General features: G+C 41.8%; 1 protein-coding gene across 1 annotated transcript in view; it reads right to left on the reverse strand.

Annotated features, from left to right (window-relative positions):
- LOC102564087 (collagen alpha-6(VI) chain) overlaps nucleotides 1-20,547 on the reverse strand; it is a 109,157-nt gene that overhangs the window by 27,835 nt on the left and 60,775 nt on the right. The window contains exons 11-23 of the mRNA XM_059728797.1: nucleotides 18,279-18,628; nucleotides 18,111-18,189; nucleotides 15,689-15,834; nucleotides 15,353-15,445; nucleotides 10,294-10,347; nucleotides 10,103-10,174; nucleotides 9,969-9,995; nucleotides 9,407-9,451; nucleotides 9,252-9,305; nucleotides 7,353-7,415; nucleotides 5,045-5,110; nucleotides 3,615-3,668; nucleotides 653-688 (exon numbers count right to left, since the gene is read on the reverse strand). Coding sequence (XP_059584780.1) covers nucleotides 653-688; nucleotides 3,615-3,668; nucleotides 5,045-5,110; nucleotides 7,353-7,415; nucleotides 9,252-9,305; nucleotides 9,407-9,451; nucleotides 9,969-9,995; nucleotides 10,103-10,174; nucleotides 10,294-10,347; nucleotides 15,353-15,445; nucleotides 15,689-15,834; nucleotides 18,111-18,189; nucleotides 18,279-18,628 — 1,139 coding nt within the window. The remainder of the gene's footprint in view (nucleotides 1-652; nucleotides 689-3,614; nucleotides 3,669-5,044; nucleotides 5,111-7,352; nucleotides 7,416-9,251; nucleotides 9,306-9,406; nucleotides 9,452-9,968; nucleotides 9,996-10,102; nucleotides 10,175-10,293; nucleotides 10,348-15,352; nucleotides 15,446-15,688; nucleotides 15,835-18,110; nucleotides 18,190-18,278; nucleotides 18,629-20,547) is intronic.

The raw sequence follows: 20,547 nt of genomic DNA on the forward strand, positions 1-20,547 counted from the left end.
ACAGCATCTACTCTGGCCATTCCAGGACGCATGTTGGATCCAGCATGCAGGGCTGCCCTGTGAATCCAGTCTGGCCTGTGGACTGGCCCCACACCACCCATCTAGCCTTTAGGGCAGGATGAGTTTGACACCCCTGGTCTATAGGGTGCATCTCTACCCCGCCTTTTGCCTGACTTCAGACTAACACAGCTAACTACCGTTTGCCACTACATATGCTGTTCATTTATAATCTGCATGCTTTTCAGCTCAGACAATAAAGATCAGTGAGGTCATCCTCGTCCCCAGGGTGTCAGTGCAATTAAGAAAACAATGGAAATATCTTTGCTGGCAGTAGGTTTTGTAACAGTTAATCTGCTTGACAGTGTCCTGAACAAACTGGTTCTTATTAATAATCTTTCATCAGTTCTGAATTAGTGTACAATGCAATAGTTTGGAAATCTATGAGAGGAATCCAGGGTCCTACTTCCCTTATTCATATACATACTAGTGCTAGTTCAATCACAGCGATTGATCACATGAGTAAGGCAAGTAGAATTTGCTTCTCAGACTCTACTGTTATTAGAGCAGACTTACTTTAAGCTTGATTTCCGCTTCAAAACACTTTAAAAAGTCGTAGACCACAACCCCAGTATAAAAGATTACAGTAGCTTACCTCTGGACCTGGTTGTCCTCTTAGACCTGTTGCTCCCTAAGACAAAGCAAGATGGTTGCTTATTAGAAAATGTGTTAGATCCTAGGAAGCTCTTATTTCAGTTCTATTAAGAGATGATACTTAATCTTTCCCCCTACAAAGCTTTAGAAAATGGGTACAGCTGAGCATGTACAGCAGAATCCAGATATTTTGCAGGGTTGTTTGTGAAAAAGCCAGGGGTTATGTATAGCTCCCACCTGTGTGGAATAGGGGGCCACTTTTCCAATCAGCTGTGTGGGATCACTGATGAGCTTCAGCTGCATGAAGAAGCAGCTCCCTTCAAATAGCAAATAGCTGAATGGCTTATCTTTAATTTGGTAACCTGTTGTTAATTGACTGAGTTATGAACCACCTGGACATGACTAATGTGGGTGCTACTGTCTATGCTGAAGCAAAGTCTGAGTTCTACACAAGTATGAATAAAACTCTGGATAGTCCAACAACTTACAGAAACATATTTATATTGGTATATATTAATAATTAGACGACAAAGATGACCAAAGGTTAAATATCCCTTATTATTTTTATGGGAGTCTTCCAGCATTTCAAGATTAAATTGGTTGACATCTAATTAGACAATTGCTGTGGTGCAGTTCCATCCTTTAGCCAGTATGCCATTGAAGTGGGGGGGGTTTAGAAAAATGATTATTCATTTGAAAGAAAGAATGCTTTCATTCACTAAATAAATAGCCATAGCACATGCAAAGTAGTGCTAAGAAAGCATGCTTAGACCAAATTAAGCCCAGAATTTTTAACAATGTTTTTTCATTGTTTGTTTTGTTCATTGTACACAAACCTCTATTCTGCTCTGCCACAAGGACAGACCATGTACAGAACCCAAAATGAAAGTTGCCTTTTTTGCAACCATGTCAAAACATTGACTCTTTTAAGCTGCAAAAAGCATTCGTTTCTAGCAGTGGAAAATTTCTGCTGCTAGAAATGATACCAGGAAAGGGAGCAGTACAGGCATTCAGCCTGCAATTGCCCTCTCTCCCCTGCCCCTTGCACCTTCCTAACACCGAAGCAATCCTCAACTGGGGAAATTATGGGGAGCAGTTACTGCTCTCGTTCTCTCATTCTTAGGGGGACTGGAGCAGTGGGGCAAAGACTTGGCTTACTCCACATACTGTGAATGTTGGTGAATGAAGTGGACAGGGGGGTTGTGGCTTTCTTCCCTACTCTTGGTTTCCAGCACCCAGGAGCCAAGCTGAAGAAGCAGCACTGCAAGTCCCCTGTCTGCTTCTCACACTGGAGTTCCTAGTGTGCAAGCAGTCGGTGGGGAGCATCTGATGGCTGCTCCTTCTCTCCCCTCCCAGTCCAAGGGAAGGGCAGGAACAGCTGCCCCTCCTTCTCCAATCCACGGTTACCTTGCTGTCTGGAAAGCACGGTCCCCATAATGAGTTAAGCTGCATGAAGCGTACAAACAGTTTTTCTCTCAGGAGAAACCTCCATGGAGCATCTTGTACTTGGGTTATTTGTTAGGGCTGTATGAAACGGAAGCATTTCATTTCAATCAGCGTTTTGACAGAACAGTGCTTCATTTCAACTTCTGTTTTGAGTTGAAACAGCTGTTCCATTTCGTTGCACCTTTTGCCATTTCGACCCTGTTTCAACATTTTGCCCATAGGATATAATGGGGAAAGTCAAAACAGGATATAACTTTGTCATTTCTGGCCAGATTTGGATGAAACTTGCAGGAATAGTAGCCCCTTCTGAGGGCATGATGCGTACCAAGACGATGGGTGCAGGGGGTTCAGAGAAACTGCACCCCCAAATATTGAGAGCAAAACTCACGTCATGTGTATGTGTTAAGCCACAGTGGGGTCAAAACTGCAGGGATGGTAGCCTCTGGTGATGCAACAAAGCCTGCCAAGTTTCAAGGAGATAGGTGCAGGGTGTTCAGAGAAACTGCACCCCAAAAGAAAATGCTAAGTATTTCTTTTATCACTTTATCCTCTGGATGCTTATACACTTATCATTCAATAAGTCATTCCAGCATTTTTCCAGGTATTATAGTCAGAAGGACTGCTCTGTTTCCCCCCTTTTTTAAATGAGAAACTATGTTTGCCTTTCTCTTGTCTTCTGAGACCTGCCTCCATCCTTTAGGTGTTCTCAGAGATAATTGCTAATGGTTCAGAAATTGCTTCAGTTAGTTCTTTAAGCACGCTGATAGATTTCAGAAAATACTGCTAACTTGAATATATCCAGTCCATTTAAATATTCTTTAACCTAGGGGTTTCCTCTACAGGCCCATGGTCTTTCCCCTTCCTCCCCCCCCCCCACTTAAATTAACTTAATTTAAGTATCTGGTCAGGCTGGTTTTGTGATAACTTGAAGCAAAGAAGGAACTTTCTGGTGTCACTGTTGTTTGCTCTCCTTCTTCATTAAACAACAGGTTTAACTTTTGGGCAGCCCTGACCTACAGTATGAAATTCAATCCTGCGCTGATGATTAGTAACAGGCCTGCATTACATGGAAATTCCACCATAGCCCTATTTTTAGGATAAGTAACATTCCTCTGAAGTCTCAGGAACTATTTGAGTCATTAAGGACTATTCCTGTCTGTGCAATTTAGCTCAGACAGCACTGGATACACATTTATAACTCAAGTTTTGCTATTAAAGCTTATTTTCCCTTAATCTTTTCATCTGGATTGTTAATCATTCATGTTGGCAATCCATATGAAACTTCTAGTCAGAAGGAAAGTGTCTGTATGAAACCAAATGCTGCTGCTGTTGTTGTTAATACTTTCAGGGCAGTCTGTTGGAGATCATCTTTATTTCATCTTCTTTTAGCGAGGCTTTTAGAAAGGGAGAGTGAGAGGCAAGATCCTAAATACTCTATCTTGGATCATGGTTAGGTATTTCCTTTGTATGATGCCTCAGGTTGCATGTCCAGTGTCTTTTTCTATGTAGGTTCTTACTATGAAGTTCCCAGATCCTGGCAAGCCTGGTGATCCCCCTGGTCCTCTTTCACCCTGTAAATATGACATTTAATTTCATGTTATCTCTCAAATGCTGCTATATTGTGTCACCTTTTCCCACATATCCATCCATCCATCAGATCAAAACATTTTTGCAAATAATATCTGTAAACCACTTGATCAGAATAAAGAACAGAACCATTAAATGCTAGCTTTGTGACTTCCACTGTATAGCATTTTTTGTCAAAACCTTTCTGGTGTAGCCTGTTTTACAAAATGTGATCATCAAAATAAGTAGTAAATATCTTACCTACTGCTTAGTAACTCTATAAATATCCATCAACACAATTATGGTGATCTTCAAGAAGTTATAATATATCCTGGCAGGTGGATTAGGACTCCAGACACTGAAGTTCCTTTCTTGGCTCTGTTACAGCCCTATTGTGTAAGCTTAGCTATTTCTCTAGCCCCCATTATGTCTCAATTTCCCCATTTGCAAAATAGGTATAATAGTACTGTTCTCTTTTATGGCATTTTGAGACCCACGGGTGAAAAGCATTATACAAAAACAATCATTATAGAGATTAGAATGGATGAAACCATGCTAGCTAGTAACATGAGGTAATAGCCTTACTGCTTCCATAGTTCTAAACTGCCCTGGCATATGCTTGTGAAGAGACTGAATTTGTAAAGTAATTGCCACTATAACCATTCTTAGCATCTTTAAACCAAATTTTATGAAAGAAGCCATACCTGCTACATAAAAAGGGACTGAGAATCTATGACACCATCAGAAATATTAAAGATAGAATTTTTCATTTCTTCTTAATGCAAAGCTTCCTTTGAGTCTAGTGAGAATTTTGCATGAAAACTGGCAGCACAAATTAGCCACAGAATAATTTAAAATTATCTCCATTGATCTGTGGATTTGGAGTAAGTCAATAGGTTTGCCAGTGATTTGTGGGTTTGATACACCACTGTACAGAACAGAAAGCTTCATCTGCAGTTTATTTAGTTGGACAGTAAAGGGGGATTTGATAACATTCTTCAAAAATATGAAAGATGATTATAGAGAGGATGGTGACAGAGTATTCTTTGTGGCCATGGGGAACAGGACAAGTAGCAACAGCCTTAAATCATAACAAGGAAAATTTAGGCTGAATATCAGAAAATGGTTTCTAGCTAGGAGGAAGGATAGTGAGGTGGGAGGGAGTAAGAGCCAGAACCTATTGTTGAGAGTGGTTCTGGACTCTACACCATTGGAAGTTTTTAAATGCAGGCTGGACCTTTCACTGGGGTTGATCCTACCTTGGGCATGGGGTTGGACTACATGACTTATTTTTTTATTAGAAAAAAAAATAAAATACTGTAGGTTTGCATATGGAGAATAAACCATTGATATAGAAATGCAAAAAATACTAAATAGTCACCACTTTTCCTTGGTCTCCTTTTATGCCTTTAGATCCTTTTATCTCACTAATCGATCCAGAATTTCCCTTAAGAAAGAAGAAAAAGAAAAGAAATACTATGCAGTTAGCCGGCAATGGTATTTGTTCTTTTACAAAAATAGCCTGGTATGATATCTTGCAAGTCCCATATTATGTTGGATGAGAAGGCAGAGAATTTTGCTTATTGCTCATTGGAGCCCTCTATAGTGAGCACAGATTGAGAGCAAAATGAAACATTAAATATTTAAAACTTGTGGGACACTTTCTGTTAAAAAAGGAGAAAGAGTTTAATATGTGAAGGGTTCATATAAAAATATTAAGCGTTAGGGCTAGAGACAGGCATTCAAAAAGCCAGAGCCTTAACTGATTCAGTCTTTGCAGGTTAGTCTAACCTGCAGAGAATGAACTGGTTTGCAAGTGGACAGACATTCGGCACATGCTTCCAGTGGCTCAAGCCAGAAGCCCCGGAGGCACTAAAGCAGCCCTCCCTTCCACAGGGAAGCTGAGCTAAAGAAGGAGTGTTGCCAGGCCCTGGGAAGCTCACCCCAGTGGCTCCCTGACAGCAGGGATTCCCAGCGCACAGGGCTGCCCAGCCCCAGAGGGGAACTCTTCCCCCTCCTCCCTCTCCCCCATGGGGATGGGTGGGAGGCCTTGTTCAGTGTTGGGGGGGCTCTTCTCCCTCCTCCTCCCACCCACCCTGCAGAGAGGTGGGGAGGGGGCTCTGTGAGGCTGCCTGGCCCCAGAAGGGAACTCTTCCCCCTGCTTCTCCATCGCTGCGGGGTGGAGAGGAGGGGCTCTATGGGATGCTGCCCAACCCCAGAGGGAAACTCTTCCCCCCACTCCTCCCCCACAAGAGCAGGAGAAGGCTCTGTTCCATGCTGGGGGGAACTCTTCCCCGTCGTCCTCCTCCCCCTCCCCCTCCCCCGAGGGGCAGCGGGAGCGTGGAGCTCATCTGGGCAGGATGTGAGTGTGCAGGTGGGGGAGGTAGGGACCCCCCCCACACACTCTCCCTATAGCATGCAGGCCCCACTGGCTGACAGCAGCAGCAGCAACAGGCAGGGAGGTCAAGGTGCTCGTGCCCAGAGCAGAGCTGCAGGGATAAGGCAGGCTTGCTCCCTCTGTCCATGCAGCACTGGTCAGAGCTGCACCTGCTCAGGGCACGAACACCCTGACCTCCCCACCTGCTGCTGCTGCCAAGCAGCGGGAATTGTACACCATGGGGGGAGTGTGTTGGGGTCCCTACACCCCTCACCCTCCCTCACACCCTACACACTCACACCCTGCCCAGCTGAGCTCCATGCTCCTGCTGCCTTTCTTGTGGGGAGGAGGAGGGGGAAAGAGTTCCCCCCAGCATGGAACAGCCTCCCCCCACCCCTGTTCTGGGGCCAGGCAACATCACATGGAGCCCCCCCCAGACAGGAAGGGGAGGAGGAAGAGTCCCCATCCAGCACCTCACAGAGTCATCCTTCCCACCTTGGAAGGAGGAGAAGGGGGAAGAGTCCCCCCAGCAGAGAACAGAGCCCCCCTACCCACCCTATGGGACAACCAACCCAGCATGGCCCCGTTAAGGTGAAGGGGGCAGGGAAAAGGGTCAAGTCCTCCCTCTGTCCCTTCCATGCAGCTGGAGTCTGCCAGCTCCAGGGGCCACCACTGCAGCCCCCTCCCCTCTGCTCCCCGGCAGACAGGCTGATCCCGACTATGGTGGGGCAAGAGGGGAAGGAGGGAAGAATTAGCCCCCTCCCTGCCTTAACAGGGCCATGCCAGCCCCCTGCCACTTTGCCTTAACAGGGCCATGCCAGCCCGTGTCTCCAGTAGGGGGTGGCTAGAGAGCAGAGGGGCGGTGTCAGCCCTGCGGCTGGAGCGGACAACCCCGCCCAGCCCAGAGGGAATGCTGGGGGAGTCTGGTTTATCCTAAACCAGCAAGAGGTCTGGGACAGACATTGCATAAACCGGTTTGAGCCAAATCAGTTAAGTCTGATACTACATCTAACCAGGTTTATCTCAAATTGTTTTCAGCCATTTTCCAGCTGGTTTATGTGCACTTAATGTCTGTTCTGTTACAGGTTTAAACCAGTTTCTGATCACTTAAACTGCTTTATGTGTAATATCTGTCCCTAGCCTAGGAATCCCAGATATAGTGCTGCATATTTTAAACACAGTTAGAAGTACAAGTACATTTTCATTCAAATTGCCAGACAGAAAGGTATGCAAGTTAATATATGAGCAAAATATTTAAAATTAATTTGCAAAGAACTAGGTTGCATCTGTACTGCATCTGGAAAAAGCTTACAGGATCTCCTTGAAAGCCCTTCTGGCCACGTTCACCAGGGGGTCCTCTTGGTCCTGTACTGCCCTGAAATCATAAAATCAAGTAAGATTCTGAAAAATGTTTTTCCTGTTGAAGGGGAAGGTTAAGGATTTCAAATTCATAGTAAGTGGCCTGAAACACTGCTTAAAATGTGGACTTGGATTTGGGGCCCTAAATTGTTTTTCTTCTTACATATAAAGTTGTTACCCTGGACTAAGTATTGCATGGATGGACTCTTACGCCTGTGTAAATCATCCAACCACAAGAATGTGGGCTAAAAACATGGATGAAAGAACCATGCTTTCTCTCTGTGATCACTTTATTCAAGCCCTTTTCATTATCTGAACATCTTAGTTTTTCAGGTAAAGCATCTAGTCGGTTGAATTCACGTGGGGACAAGAGTGCAGCTCAAACGCCATGCATTTCACATAATCATAGAATAATACAGAAGTAGGCCTGAAAGGGACATTCAGAGGTTATCAAGTCCAACCTCCTACTTGTGGCAGGATCATCCCTCTCCAAACCATCCTATACAATCAATAATCTAAACTCTACATAAGATTACCTTCAACCCTGACACAACATACACCTAGCACCTAACCTGACACAGATAAAGTAAGGAAACCACGACAAACAACGCCCTGCTTCTATGACATGTCAATATATGCTCAAGAGATGCCAGGTAGAGGGCTACACTGCCTACTACACAGGAAGGCAACCCCCACCATAGTTCATACCAGTCAAAGCATGGGGTAAAATTCCTTCTTGATCCCAAATACAGCAATCAGTCTGACCCTGAATGGAGGACATGGGCAACTGGTGCCTCCTGAGACAGAGGGGGCACTTGGTCCCCCAGTGACTCGGGGGAATCTCCCACAGCCAATTGTGCTGACCCAGAAGTGCCTGCAGCGCACATGAAAGAACCAGGGGTGTAGCCAGAAGGGCCAGCGACACTCCTCCTGGTGGCCCCACTCCCCGGCCAGCGCTCTCAGTCAGGGGGGGCACCAGTGCTCCCACCCTCCCCCCCTGCCCATCGCCTAAGTGGGGAATGTTGGCTATGAGGGGGTGCACCAGCGCTCTCAGGGGGTGCACGTGCATCCCTGTGCACCCCCTATGCATCGCCACTGACAGAGGGACAAGTCCCTCTAGCCAGGAACATCCTGCTTTGGTTCCAGCAGGAGCATTGGCACAATGGCCAACACACAGTGCTTCTGCGGAGGGCTTAAAAACACCCTGACACATAGCAGAAAATGGGGAGACAATCTAAGGAGTCAATATACCAAAAAACCTTTACCAAGAGAACTGAAAGTTGTTCAAAGCATAGCAAATGATTAATAAATTTTGTGGAACCACTTGCTCTAAATCCTGCAGAGGAAGGACAAATAAACTCAAATGCATTGCTCCTTTCAATGAAGCTCAGCTCAACTCCTAAAATACTATCTTTCATTTCTGGGCTCAAGTCTTTAATTACTAACATTCATTCCTGGGTTTTGCTCTATGAATTAGGAATTGCTAATGTATATGTACTATAGATTAATGTTAGCCCTTAAGGAACAACTTGAGTTCAAGAAATATATGGAAGAATGTTGAACCCTGTACAATACATGATTCATGTAATTGTTTTTCAATAAAATTTCCTATAAACATATTTACTTTGGGTATTTACTGCTGAAAAAAGACCATGTCAACCATGAAGAGGGAGGCAATCCTACTTCTGATAAGCAGGAATTATGACTAAACCGTGTTGACCCAGGTCAAAACAGATTAGTAATTTTGTGATATTAAACCACTCCCTGTACTCAAGTGGGTATTTTTCATGTAATACCCAGGCTTATTATTCTGAAATCAAACCCTGATCAAATGAGACAATATGCACATTACCGGATAACCTAAGTCACCCTTTTCTCCTTTGTTTCCTGAAGGTCCAGTGTCACCCTTAAAAATAAAAAGAATTATTAATATTTATTTATATTTTAATTATTTTATTTCAGAACTTAAGTTGATGTCAATACAGTATGAAAATTAAAAGGGTTCACCTCTTCTCCTTGAATTCCATCAATCCCATCATCACCACGTGATCCCTGAGATGACAAAAACAGGTATGAATGAGTCTCATTCACCAAAATAATCGTTTTAGGTTTACAGCCGAAATGATGCAGAAGTCAAATATAAATTTAACAATGTATGAATTAATGCCTACTGTTTCATTTTTTACATTTGCCTTACACATGATAATCAAATGGACATACCACAGCCATTTTCAAAATAGGTTAAAAAGGAACAACAAACCAATACTGTGCCCATTGAAGCTTATGGCAAAACTTTCAAGAGCCTGAGTACAAGAAGAATAAAGCCCTAAAATACTGCATTTACCAATTACTTTTTCTTTGAAGCTCCATTCTATTTGACGTCTTTTAGGGACCAAATAGACGCCTACGCTGACCAGTGAACTCAGAGTCAAGCACAAGCAATGTTTATAATATGTAGTCCTAGAAAAGAAATGCCATCTGGAAATCAGAAGTGATACTTCAGTTTGAAGTCATATTTTTTCTTTCCAAATTAAGTAAACAATAAATAAATAAATAAAATGTACTTTACCTTATGCCCACTAATTCCTCGAAGTCCCTGAAATAAATTAAAATAACAAATATCTGTTAAATAAGTAGGAAAAACAAAACAAAAAGATAAAGAGAATATTTTACTGTTAGTTAAAATAATACTTTCAGTTTTACCTTGAGACCTCTTGTACCTGGACATCCCCTATTGCCTTGTCTTCCCACCAGTCCAGGAGGTCCTCTTGTTCCCTGAAAGATAGAGGAGATGTGAACTGAATTTTAGGGAGCTATGTCAATTTACATATGCTAATAGAGTGTTGAGTTTTCATGTATTTTTCTTAGTGAAAACTAAAGTCCTGTAAGCTTACCGGCTCCCCATCATCTCCTAAATATCCCAGGTGTCCACTTGTACCTGGAGGTCCCTGAAATGAAGAGAAAAGCAGGAACAAAATTAATAAATGTTGCTTGTTTAGACTTATGGAACTGTAATGAGAATTCTGAAAAGACCAGTACAATTCTGCCTACATAGTCCATCTTTTTGTCTCTTCATATTTCTAAACCTTAACAAATGAGAAGTGTCTTACCTGATAATTGTATCCCCATTTTCAGGGTTTTGGTCTCTTCTGAAGGTGACACAGAAGTTACTTGGCTGTGTATGAACTCCAAGTGAAAAACTAGGACTTCAATTCTCCAATCTTCTTTCTTTGTATATTGAAGATGGATTTTCTTTTAAAACAGCAGATTTTTCTCTGACAACTGCTTTATTACCACTAAGAAACTCAAACCTTTGGGTACTCCCTATGTTATAGAAAATTTAAATAAAGCAAATGTTTGGCTTTCCTCTGACAGGACATAGGAGGAGTACTCTTGTTTGTATATTATGACATGGCTTCTTATATCTTCTTCCAAAGCTGCAATTAATAATATAAATATAATGTTGGAATCAGTGGACAATGCCTGTGGCCAAGTCCCTTTGCATGATTGAGCTGTCAAAGTGAACTGTGAAGCTTGCTTCCAAAAATGAGTCTGCAATAGCCTGGAGTGAAAGTTGAGTTGGCTATAAGTGTATTCCAGGTACTTACCTGTCCACAAATGGACTGACACCTCAATTCGTACTGTATTGAATAACTGGCTCAGTGTTCTGTCACTGAATTTCTGGAGGTGCAGTTTGAGAAATCCCACTCAAGGGAAACCACTGATTGACGAGCAAATTTCAAGCACTGGAGAAAACTGGCTTTATGGAACCACTGGCAAGAAACGGCTGATGCAAGGAAGTTCTTTTGGATCTTTGCAAATTGTACTATGAACTCAAATATAGGGCCAGGACCATGCCAGTTTTAGAGTAACTAGTTTGTATAAATCCTTTCTAGCATTTGGCTAATTATGAGTGACTTGTTATTCCCAATGGAGCAATAACTGGTATATTATCCATGAATGCAATGAGATGCATAACTTATAGATTCATAGACGTTAGGGTCGGAAGGGACCTCAATAGATCATCGAGTCCGACCCCCTGCATAAGCAGGAAAGAGTGCTGGGTCTAGATGACCCCAGCTAGATACTCATCTAACCTCCTCTTGAAGACCCCCAGGGTAGGGGAGAGCACCACCTCCCTTGGGAGCCCGTTCCAGACCCTGGCCACTCGAACTGTGAAGAAGTTCTTCCTAATGTCCAATCTAAATCTGCTCTCTGCTAGCTTGTGGCCATTGTTTCTTGTAACCCCCGGGGGCGCCTTGGTGAATAAATACTCACCAATTCCCTTCTGTGCCCCCGTGATGAACTTAAAGGCAGCCACAAGGTCGCCTCTCAACCTTCTCTTGCGGAGGCTGAAAAGGTCCAGTTTCTCTAGTCTCTCCTCGTAGGGCTTGGTCTACAGGCCCTTGATCATACGAGTTGCCCTTCTCTGGACCCTCTCCAGGTTATCCGCATCCTTCTTGAAGTGTGGCGCCCAGAATTGCACGCAGTACTCCAACTGCGGTCTGACCAGCGCCCTATAGAGGGGAAGTATCACCTCCCTGGACCTATTCGTCATGCATCTGCTGATGCACGATAAAGTGCCATTGGCTTTTCTGATGGCTTCGTCACACTGCCGGCTCATGTTCATCTTGGAGTCCACTAGGACTTAGTTTGGCTTTCCTGAGATAACAGATCTCAGAGGGCACAGTAGATCAAAAGGAGGCCTGAATAGGAACCATAAAGATTTCATATGTAACTGCCCATTTCATGTCTGATACACTTAAAATGTTGTTGATTTGGGAAGAAAATATATCTTTTCATTGACAGTTTCTAGTCCATTTTTTTTCTCTATTTCAGAACCTCTTCTAAGGTACCCTCTGCATTGCTAGTGACTAATGGATAGCTAATGCTGTATGACAGTTAAGAATGAGACCTTCCTGTATTCTCAGAAACATTATTTTCTAATCATTCTGAAAGCATTTCTGCACTCATAACTTCGGGTGCACAAAGTATTTGTTTTAAATGATTGGCTGCTACAGAATCAGTGCAACACAGCATCCTTATAGCCACCAAACTAGGAGGTACTGATCATGCCACAACCTAACTCAAGGATTTGGCAGAATAGAACCTGTGATCTCCCATTCCAATCAAGAAACAGAACTGAGATGATGAGCTACTTCCCCAAGAATATGACATTCTTTCTTTTTTTTTTTTGCATAGTATTTTCATTTAACAATTATTTTGTTCTGGTTTGGCAACTTCTTGGGACGAGGAGGAGAGAATGGAGTGTCTAGCACATACCCTCGATGTTCATACTGTTCATCCAAATCTAGGACTCATCACCAAGGGGTGCTAGTAAACAAATCAGTAAACAAATCTATTAGATAGCCCTGGAAGCCTGCAAGGCTGCCTGCCAGTTTCCCTAGGCTGGCTAACAGCAAATACTTTGTCAGATACCTAGTATCACTTAGGACATAACTCAGAAAAATTAGTCATAAATCCATGATAATGCAGCTGCAATGGGAACAGAGTCCTCATATGCCTCTTCTTAGCAGAGACTGCAAGAAAAACCCCTTACGCTTAAATCCAGAGCCAGCCTATGGAGAGGTAGGACTTGAGAGACAGACAGACAATAGCTTTTTTTCAGATTCTATGTCTCCTTTTCCTGGCAGATCTTATTTGCTAAAAACCAGATGGACACAGCTTTCATTATGCTGCTCTCTGAATTCTGAGCCCTTTTCTTGGCAGAGCAGGGGTCCTTGGGTTGAAAGCCAGAAAGGCACTATTCTCACTGCATAGAAGCTCAAGGCAGGAGCAAGAGCTCACAGGGGGAAAAAAGCCTTTTCTGTATAAATAGATAGGCTGCACAGTGGGTAAGCAAAGGTGATCCTAATACAAAATATTGCAAGTGCCCCAGTGAGGGAAACATGCCTCAAGTATCCACCCCCTTCTCAGGAAGTAAAGGCAAAATAATTAGAATTAAACTCTGATTTTTGCTACCTTTGTTCATTAGCAGTATAAAATGCTGCCTTTTGCCAGGTATATTTTTGCTATTTGGAGTTCTGGAATCCATGCAGTTTTCAAAGACATCCAAAAACAGGCTCCTCTCCTCTTTTGCAGAGATCCACGTGTCCCTGATTTAGTGTCCTACAGTATAGCCAGATTTCATGCCAAGAGAACGTGAGGGTCCCTACTTTGTGGTGGCAAAGCACAGCTCATCCATTTAAGCCACATGCTATAGCAGCGTGCAAAGGCTGGCTGCTTGTGGCAGCAGGGCAGAGCACATCCTCTGAGGCACCTTAACTCAGCTCAGTGCTTGCAGGCTTCTCAGCTGCGAGGAGGGGAAGGTGGCAAGGAAGACTGATTTAGAAGTGCTGTAGAAGAGGAAACCAGAGGGCTAATATGCTAGTGATTTTTTATCTTAAAAAAGGAGCTAGACACTGAAATGAAGTTACAACTGAGAAAAAACAAAAACTTTAGTTGAAAAACAAAGTGCCAAGAGAATCTGAAACCACGAGAAATTGTCCCTGACAGACAGAAATCTAGTGGCTTGAGATGAAAAAAGAAGGCAATGAGGCTTAGTCCCTTCCACCCCCACAACATGGCATCTCCCCTCAGTTACTGCTAATGCGTAATAACACTCCTCTTTGGAATTCATTAGGCCAGCTCTGAATTGCACAGGTGGTAGCATTACTCATTGGTCAGAACTGGGGAGAGAAACAGGGGCAGCAGAAATGGGCATGGGTGACAAAACATGATTTACAGAGACAGATCCTTTACATTTTCTTTGTGATTCTGACAGCTGGATAAAGTACACTGCTCAAATTCCCACATAATCCACCCATAACACCACCAGAAGTTGTTCCATGGGACTACGTTGGAAGTAGCTGTTTGACATAGTTGTGGGAATTTCTTCATGGGCTTTTTAAAAGTATCTTAGGCTGCATTGCCCCAATGAAAGACAGTAAGGTCTTTCCATGACTTTTACTTGGAGGTGAATGATACCCTTTACAGAATCAAGAATACAGTCAAAATGAAATGTGTTGCAGTTTTCTCAGAGATTGCAATTCTGTGACATTTCTGTAAAAACTACCCATATCAATTACTTGGTTCCCTAAAAAGCTCCCTGAAGTACTGAAAATTGGATACATAAATATTAGTTTTCTTGGATTCTACAAGGTCCCAGACAGATAGCTCATACCAATCCCATGTTCCAAAGAAAAACAAGATCAGAGCTAGTGCTACTCCAGAGCTAGTGTTTTTGGATGAACTCATTAAATAGTATTTTCAAATATTTCCCATGCACGATTAATTGCATGGAACTCCCCATCTTCACTTGTTACAATGTGCAGGGACAGCCTCTGATTTGGGGTGCGGCCGGGGAGGAGAGCAAGTGATCTGTTTTTTTTCCAAACATTCAGAAAAATCCTTCTCTGCTGAACCCCTTTTTGCATCAGTGGAGTCTAACGGAGTGTCCCATCTGGGTTTTTATATTTATATTTTGAAGCCATTCTCACAAGGAAAATGTCAACACATTCCTCTTCCTCCCTCCCTCTCCCCAACTCCCCCAAGGTAAATCCAAGATGGCTTTTATATTTCTTGTTTCCTTACACCACAGGACCTATGTCTTTTGTACTGGCTGAAAGGCAGAACCTGCTGTGATGTAAAGAACTTATGTGAAATGTAGGTGCTCTTCTGCAAGAGTTCAAAATAATAACAATCATTCTATAGTTTTCTGCAGTTCTTATTACTGAGCTGAAAAGCAACAGTTTCATTTCTGGCAATAAGCCACAGGCAAGAGACCCCATAAAGTAGTAGCCAAAATCCAGCCCTGTTACAGTTTTAGTATACCCCTTCCATAAACAGGTATTAGCAAAACTACTGGAGACTCCCCAATGCTTTAATTTTTCCAGGTGCACGTGGCCCATCCTTAAAATTACAATCAAATTGGTAAAGCAGTTTTATTCTTACCTTTATCCCTGGATTTCCTCGAGATCCCCTATCACCTTCTTCCCCAACACACTTGCAAGGCACACAGCAGCATGTTCTTTCAGTAATATTGGCCTTGAAAAGAAGTTACTTCAGGTGAAATTTCATTTGCTAAAAATTCTCATATGCCCCCATTGAAATAAGAGAGGATTTTTACTATTTACTTCATCCGGAGCAGGAAAGGACCACATTGTTTTTAACATGAATCTCATGTTAGTTTGAATAATGTGTCTCATTCGCTTGAGGAAAATAAATATTATTGTAGGCACCTAAACAAAGATTTAATCATGTATGTTGATCCTTTATGGAACAACTTACCAAGTACTTCGAGAGCTGGCTGGCTGTATCTGTCATGCCAATATCTAAAATAGTTCTACGTTCATATCCTCTTCCAAATTCAATGTATTGAAGTTGTTCAGAATTGGAGGCCCTTTCAAGAGCAACAGGTATGAGTGCATCCAATCCTACACATTAAATGATCACATAAAAACATGAAGTCCTACACAAAAATGATTATAAAAATAAAAAGTAATAAATAATTGAAAATATCATTTATTCTCACGCATGCAAATTCAGCTAGAAAGGCAAAAAATTCCAGATTACGGAATGTACATTATAATTTAGTCTGACTTCTATTTTTATACAATTGTATTTTTAGTTTGTATAAGTGTTAATGACATGAAGAAGTAAGAACATCCACAAAAAGAAGCACTTGAAACATCTTGAACAACAAATGAGGTTCAAAGGTCATCTGAATACTATGCATGTTAACATAAATATCTACTTCATAGTTTAGGCTTTAACCTGGAAAAGTGCATTTAAGAAGAAAAGCAAAAGCATGATATTCTGTAGCCGCCTATTTGGAGGGGAGGGACAGGAGCCAAATTGTTTTGATTAAGAAAAATGTGTTTTGGTTGCATTTCCTTTTAAAATATTAACAAATACCACCACAAAAATACTGAAATTTTAGATGGCTCTGTGTCACTATCTCACCTGGAACAGTATCAAGGTTTTGAACATTTGGCTGAGTTCAGAACCACTGAGAGCTTTGTACTAATCCTGTGTATACAAACATAAATCCACAGATTCCAACAGAGTTACACCAGTGTAAAATTAGAGAATGCAGTGTCATGAATCTGCAAACATATACTCATTAATGTGACATGCTTTCAAATGCTGCAATAGGAAGCAATTCTTCCTCTTTTTGTCTTTCACTATATCTAGTGAGATTGTGAAGAGAAATTCAAAAGGCAACACCTTACGTTGAAAAGCATATATCCCCAGAAAGCAAGTTGATGGCAGCCAGCAAAGGTACTTAGGTTCTGTGGCTCACACACAGATTTCAGTTGCATTGGTGAAAAGCAAAGCAAGTTAAATTTTACAAGCTGAGGCCTGATACATTTCAAAGCACTTACTTAGTCTGAATGAAGGATTAATGGTGCCTGCTATGTTCAGTGACACAGGAGGAATGAAGAACAATGCACATCTCCATAATAAATCCTACTTTCTTTTGTTCACTCCCACTGCAGCCACTGCAATTGTGACAATGCAGCATATATTCCTCAGAGTACATCCCATGGACTGCTTGCCTGGGTATAGTTGAAGTGGCTATCACATGGGATAGGCAGTTAGCCACCACTCCCTTGTTGGTGCAAAGGTGTTGAACTGGGCCTTTAACTCTTCCCCATTACTGTTTTTCTGCTGTCAGCAGAAGCTTTGCTGGTTAAGCCATTATGTTACTTACCAGTGTATTGATTACCTTGGAACCTCCACACAGTCATTTCCATCACCCACTAGTTCTTTGGGTTTTTTCTTTTCTTTTCTTTTTACATTTCTACCATCTGCCATAACAAATACAGGTGACTGGACACTTAAAACACCTCCCTTTTTCTGTCTGTGCATCCTCTTTTCCTCGTAGGATATATAGGGACAGCCCCATGAAACTTACAAAACTATTTGTTAGTATGTATTTTCTTGCATAATAAGGCCCTTGTACACGTGATGAAGGGCTCTTTTACACGTGATGAAATTGCCCCTTTTAGTGGTTTAATTGCCTTTCTTAGTGATTAAAAAAGCGTTGCATAACAGTGTACAGCTGTGACAGCATATTGTAATTAAATTTCATAACAGTGTACAGCTGCAGCAGCATATTTCAATTTAACTGACTTTTTTTACCTAGCAAAGTAAAACACATCCAATGTATTTTACTTTCCTATGTAACAAATTACAGTGATATCATCATGTGTACAAGGGCCCATTCTTTCCAGCCCCAAACAGCCCCTAGTAAGCTGGAACTCAGCCAGCCTGTAAAGGGAAACCCGTTATTTCCTGCATTGTTCTCCTTCAAAGGAGAAAATCTGTGTTTTTCCACAGTGAACAGAAAATCTGGATCCTTGCACATGATACTGGGACCATAGTTGAGTGAGGCAAGGGGAATCCGGGACAAATGCCATTCTGGAGTCATTCAGCCCAGGACTGGGACTTGATGCTTATATTTTGGGACTGTCCCACCCAGTTAGACAGGTGGTCACTCTAGTCAAATCTCCAGTGGAGCCATTCTGATTTATACCAAGTGAGGAGTTTTTCCTTTTGCCTGCCTTCTCCTGAGAACTGAAAACTTCTCTCTTCTGTCATGGGCTCCCACTCATGTTTCTGGGGTACAAGTATTTCTTACCCAGTCCTCGTATTAAGTATGCTTGCTGAATAAAAAATAAGTGAAAATATTTTATCTATTAAGCACCCTTTTTTCTGAGTTCTTCTGATTTTTCCTCAAGTGCCTCTATGTTATCATCCACACCATCTGAAAATATAAGTAACACCTGTAAAAAGATTAAAGGAACAGTTTAAACGCGTAAGAATAAAACAAGTAAATTAAAGAGAGAAAGAAAATTACTTTGGACCAAGTTACCTTTCTTCGATTATCAGATGTTTTTTTAAATGCTTTCCAAAGTGACTGCAAGAAGGCAACATTGAGAAAAGAGGGATTGGCGATCACAACATTTTTCAGGTTGTTGAGGATTATTTCAGGGTTAATTTCAAACTTGGAAGACACTGGACGGACTGTATTTTTCACTTGCAGTGCCACACTGCTCTGAACTTTTGATCCTAGGTTGCAACTCACACCACTCAAGGATGTGAGGGTTTTTAGGATGTTGGGAAGGTTCTCTCTCAGCTTGGGCTGTCCATGAAAAAAATCATTGCCTTCTGTTTGTGATGTGATGTCAAATCCCACAACAATATCCACCAAACAAATTAAGTCTGGAGAAAAAAAAACAAGAAATTAGTTCACAAGCCATTTTCTTTTTCAGAGCGGAAAATGTTGGGGTGGGCAGCAGAGAGAAAAGAAAGAAAGAGAGGTAAGGAAAGAACTGCTGGTCAGAGCACTCAGTCAAATTGTGACTGACAGCCAACGTATTCAGGGCTCATAGCTAAACTAATATGGATTTTTTATGTTTCTAATTCACCCAGGGACAAATTAATCTTTAAACATTTACCCAGCTTCTTGGATGGCTTTTGCAGCTTCCTATGCCCCATGCTAACATCTCCATACTGCTGCCAACTGGTTTAAAGCTACCTCGTGTGTCGCTACACAAACTTCAGGTCAAGGAGAAATTACCTTAGTATTATGAGAAAAGCACATCCTCAAAACAGAAATTAGGAGGGGGGAAAAAGTCGGCAGGGCATTTGAAAATAGAGCTGATAAGAAAAATTAATATTTGGTCCCTCAAAACATTTTTCAGCATTTAATTTGTTGTTTGTGCACTGAATAGGAACAAAAAGCATTTTTAAAAATTTTTCACAAATGAAATTCTGGGAAAAATCATTGTGAGCCAATGTCCAACTGTTGCAGTGACAAGGTTTAGGTTTACCTTCCTCTGTCACCATATCTTATTGAATATCTGCTTATGGAAAATTGCACAGTAGACTTAGTAACCCAAAAACATGAGATCACTGCAAATTTTGGAACTTTGACATCAGCTATAGACCCTGATACAATCTGAATGACCTAAAGCGCACAGAAATCCAAGCAACGCTATTGCATGAGATAGACAGAAATAGAGCATCTCTAATTAATTTTATTTCACTCCATGTTAAAAATCCAGCTTGCTAATAATTTGCAGACTGGTATTTTTAAGTCCTGAAAAAGGCAACATCTTCTGATCCATAGCCAGGTTTTCACAAGAGCTTTAGGACAACATTTAACAAAGTTTATGGACCTGGCTGAAAAATTCTTCTTGTGAATTAGTTTCTCAACGGAATCCTGAATGAGGGGACAAGGTCAGCAAGACAAAAAGTATTAAAAAAATATGACTTCAAAGAGAAAAGGCTGAAACTCCAGAGGAAATAAGGAGATTTTGGTTTAGTACTGAGTTTTGGAGAAGCTGAATATGTTTGAAATAGTAAAAGTTCTACCAAGAGGTTTAAGATCTGTACAAGGGTCTCACTACACATGGTACAGAGAAAAAGTGAATTAAAGACATCCCATACCAGGCATTTCTTTAAAAAATGTGTATATAATATTTGTACTGTACTTACAAATAGGAAAAAGCTGTCTCTCTTTGGGAGACAGAACTGTGAGAGGCCAGTCCTGTGGTATTTAAATGCTGCTGTATCAAGTGACTGAGCAGCTCATTTTAATGTTTGGTTCCCATGGGGACTATAACAGCCTGGTCCATCTCCTTTAAAAGTGGTGACAGGGACCAGAGTACATAGCCCTATTCCACAACATGGTTTTCTTAAGAACAATAAGTTCTGTGGAATAAGGACAGCTAGACCAATTGGGAATGGGGGCTAGGTATCCAAGTCACTTAATTACCTGCGGGGTTGTAAAAGGAGTGGTTTTACTCAGGTTCAAATTCAAACTCAGACTTGAGTCAGGAGAGACCTGAAGGGAAGTGTCAGATGGTGCCAGGACGAGAAAGTCTCTCATCATTCAGGAATAACCACAAGGATGAGAGCTCGGGTGATCCAGCCCCAAGAATGTGTTTGGGTCTCAGGGCCCCTAGGGCTGGTTTCCCAAAGAGGCTCAGATTTGAGTGCGAGTGGCAGAGCTTACTTGCTCAGAGGAAACTGGGGAGCTGAGAGAAGGTGTAAACAGAAAACTCCAAGGAAAGAAGAGCTCAAACCTGAAAGTGCTGAATTAATTGAATCTTTATTTTGTGAGAACTTAAGACCTA

Source organism: Alligator mississippiensis, chromosome 5 (assembly GCF_030867095.1).
Source record: "Alligator mississippiensis isolate rAllMis1 chromosome 5, rAllMis1, whole genome shotgun sequence".
NCBI lineage: Eukaryota > Metazoa > Chordata > Crocodylia > Alligatoridae > Alligator > Alligator mississippiensis.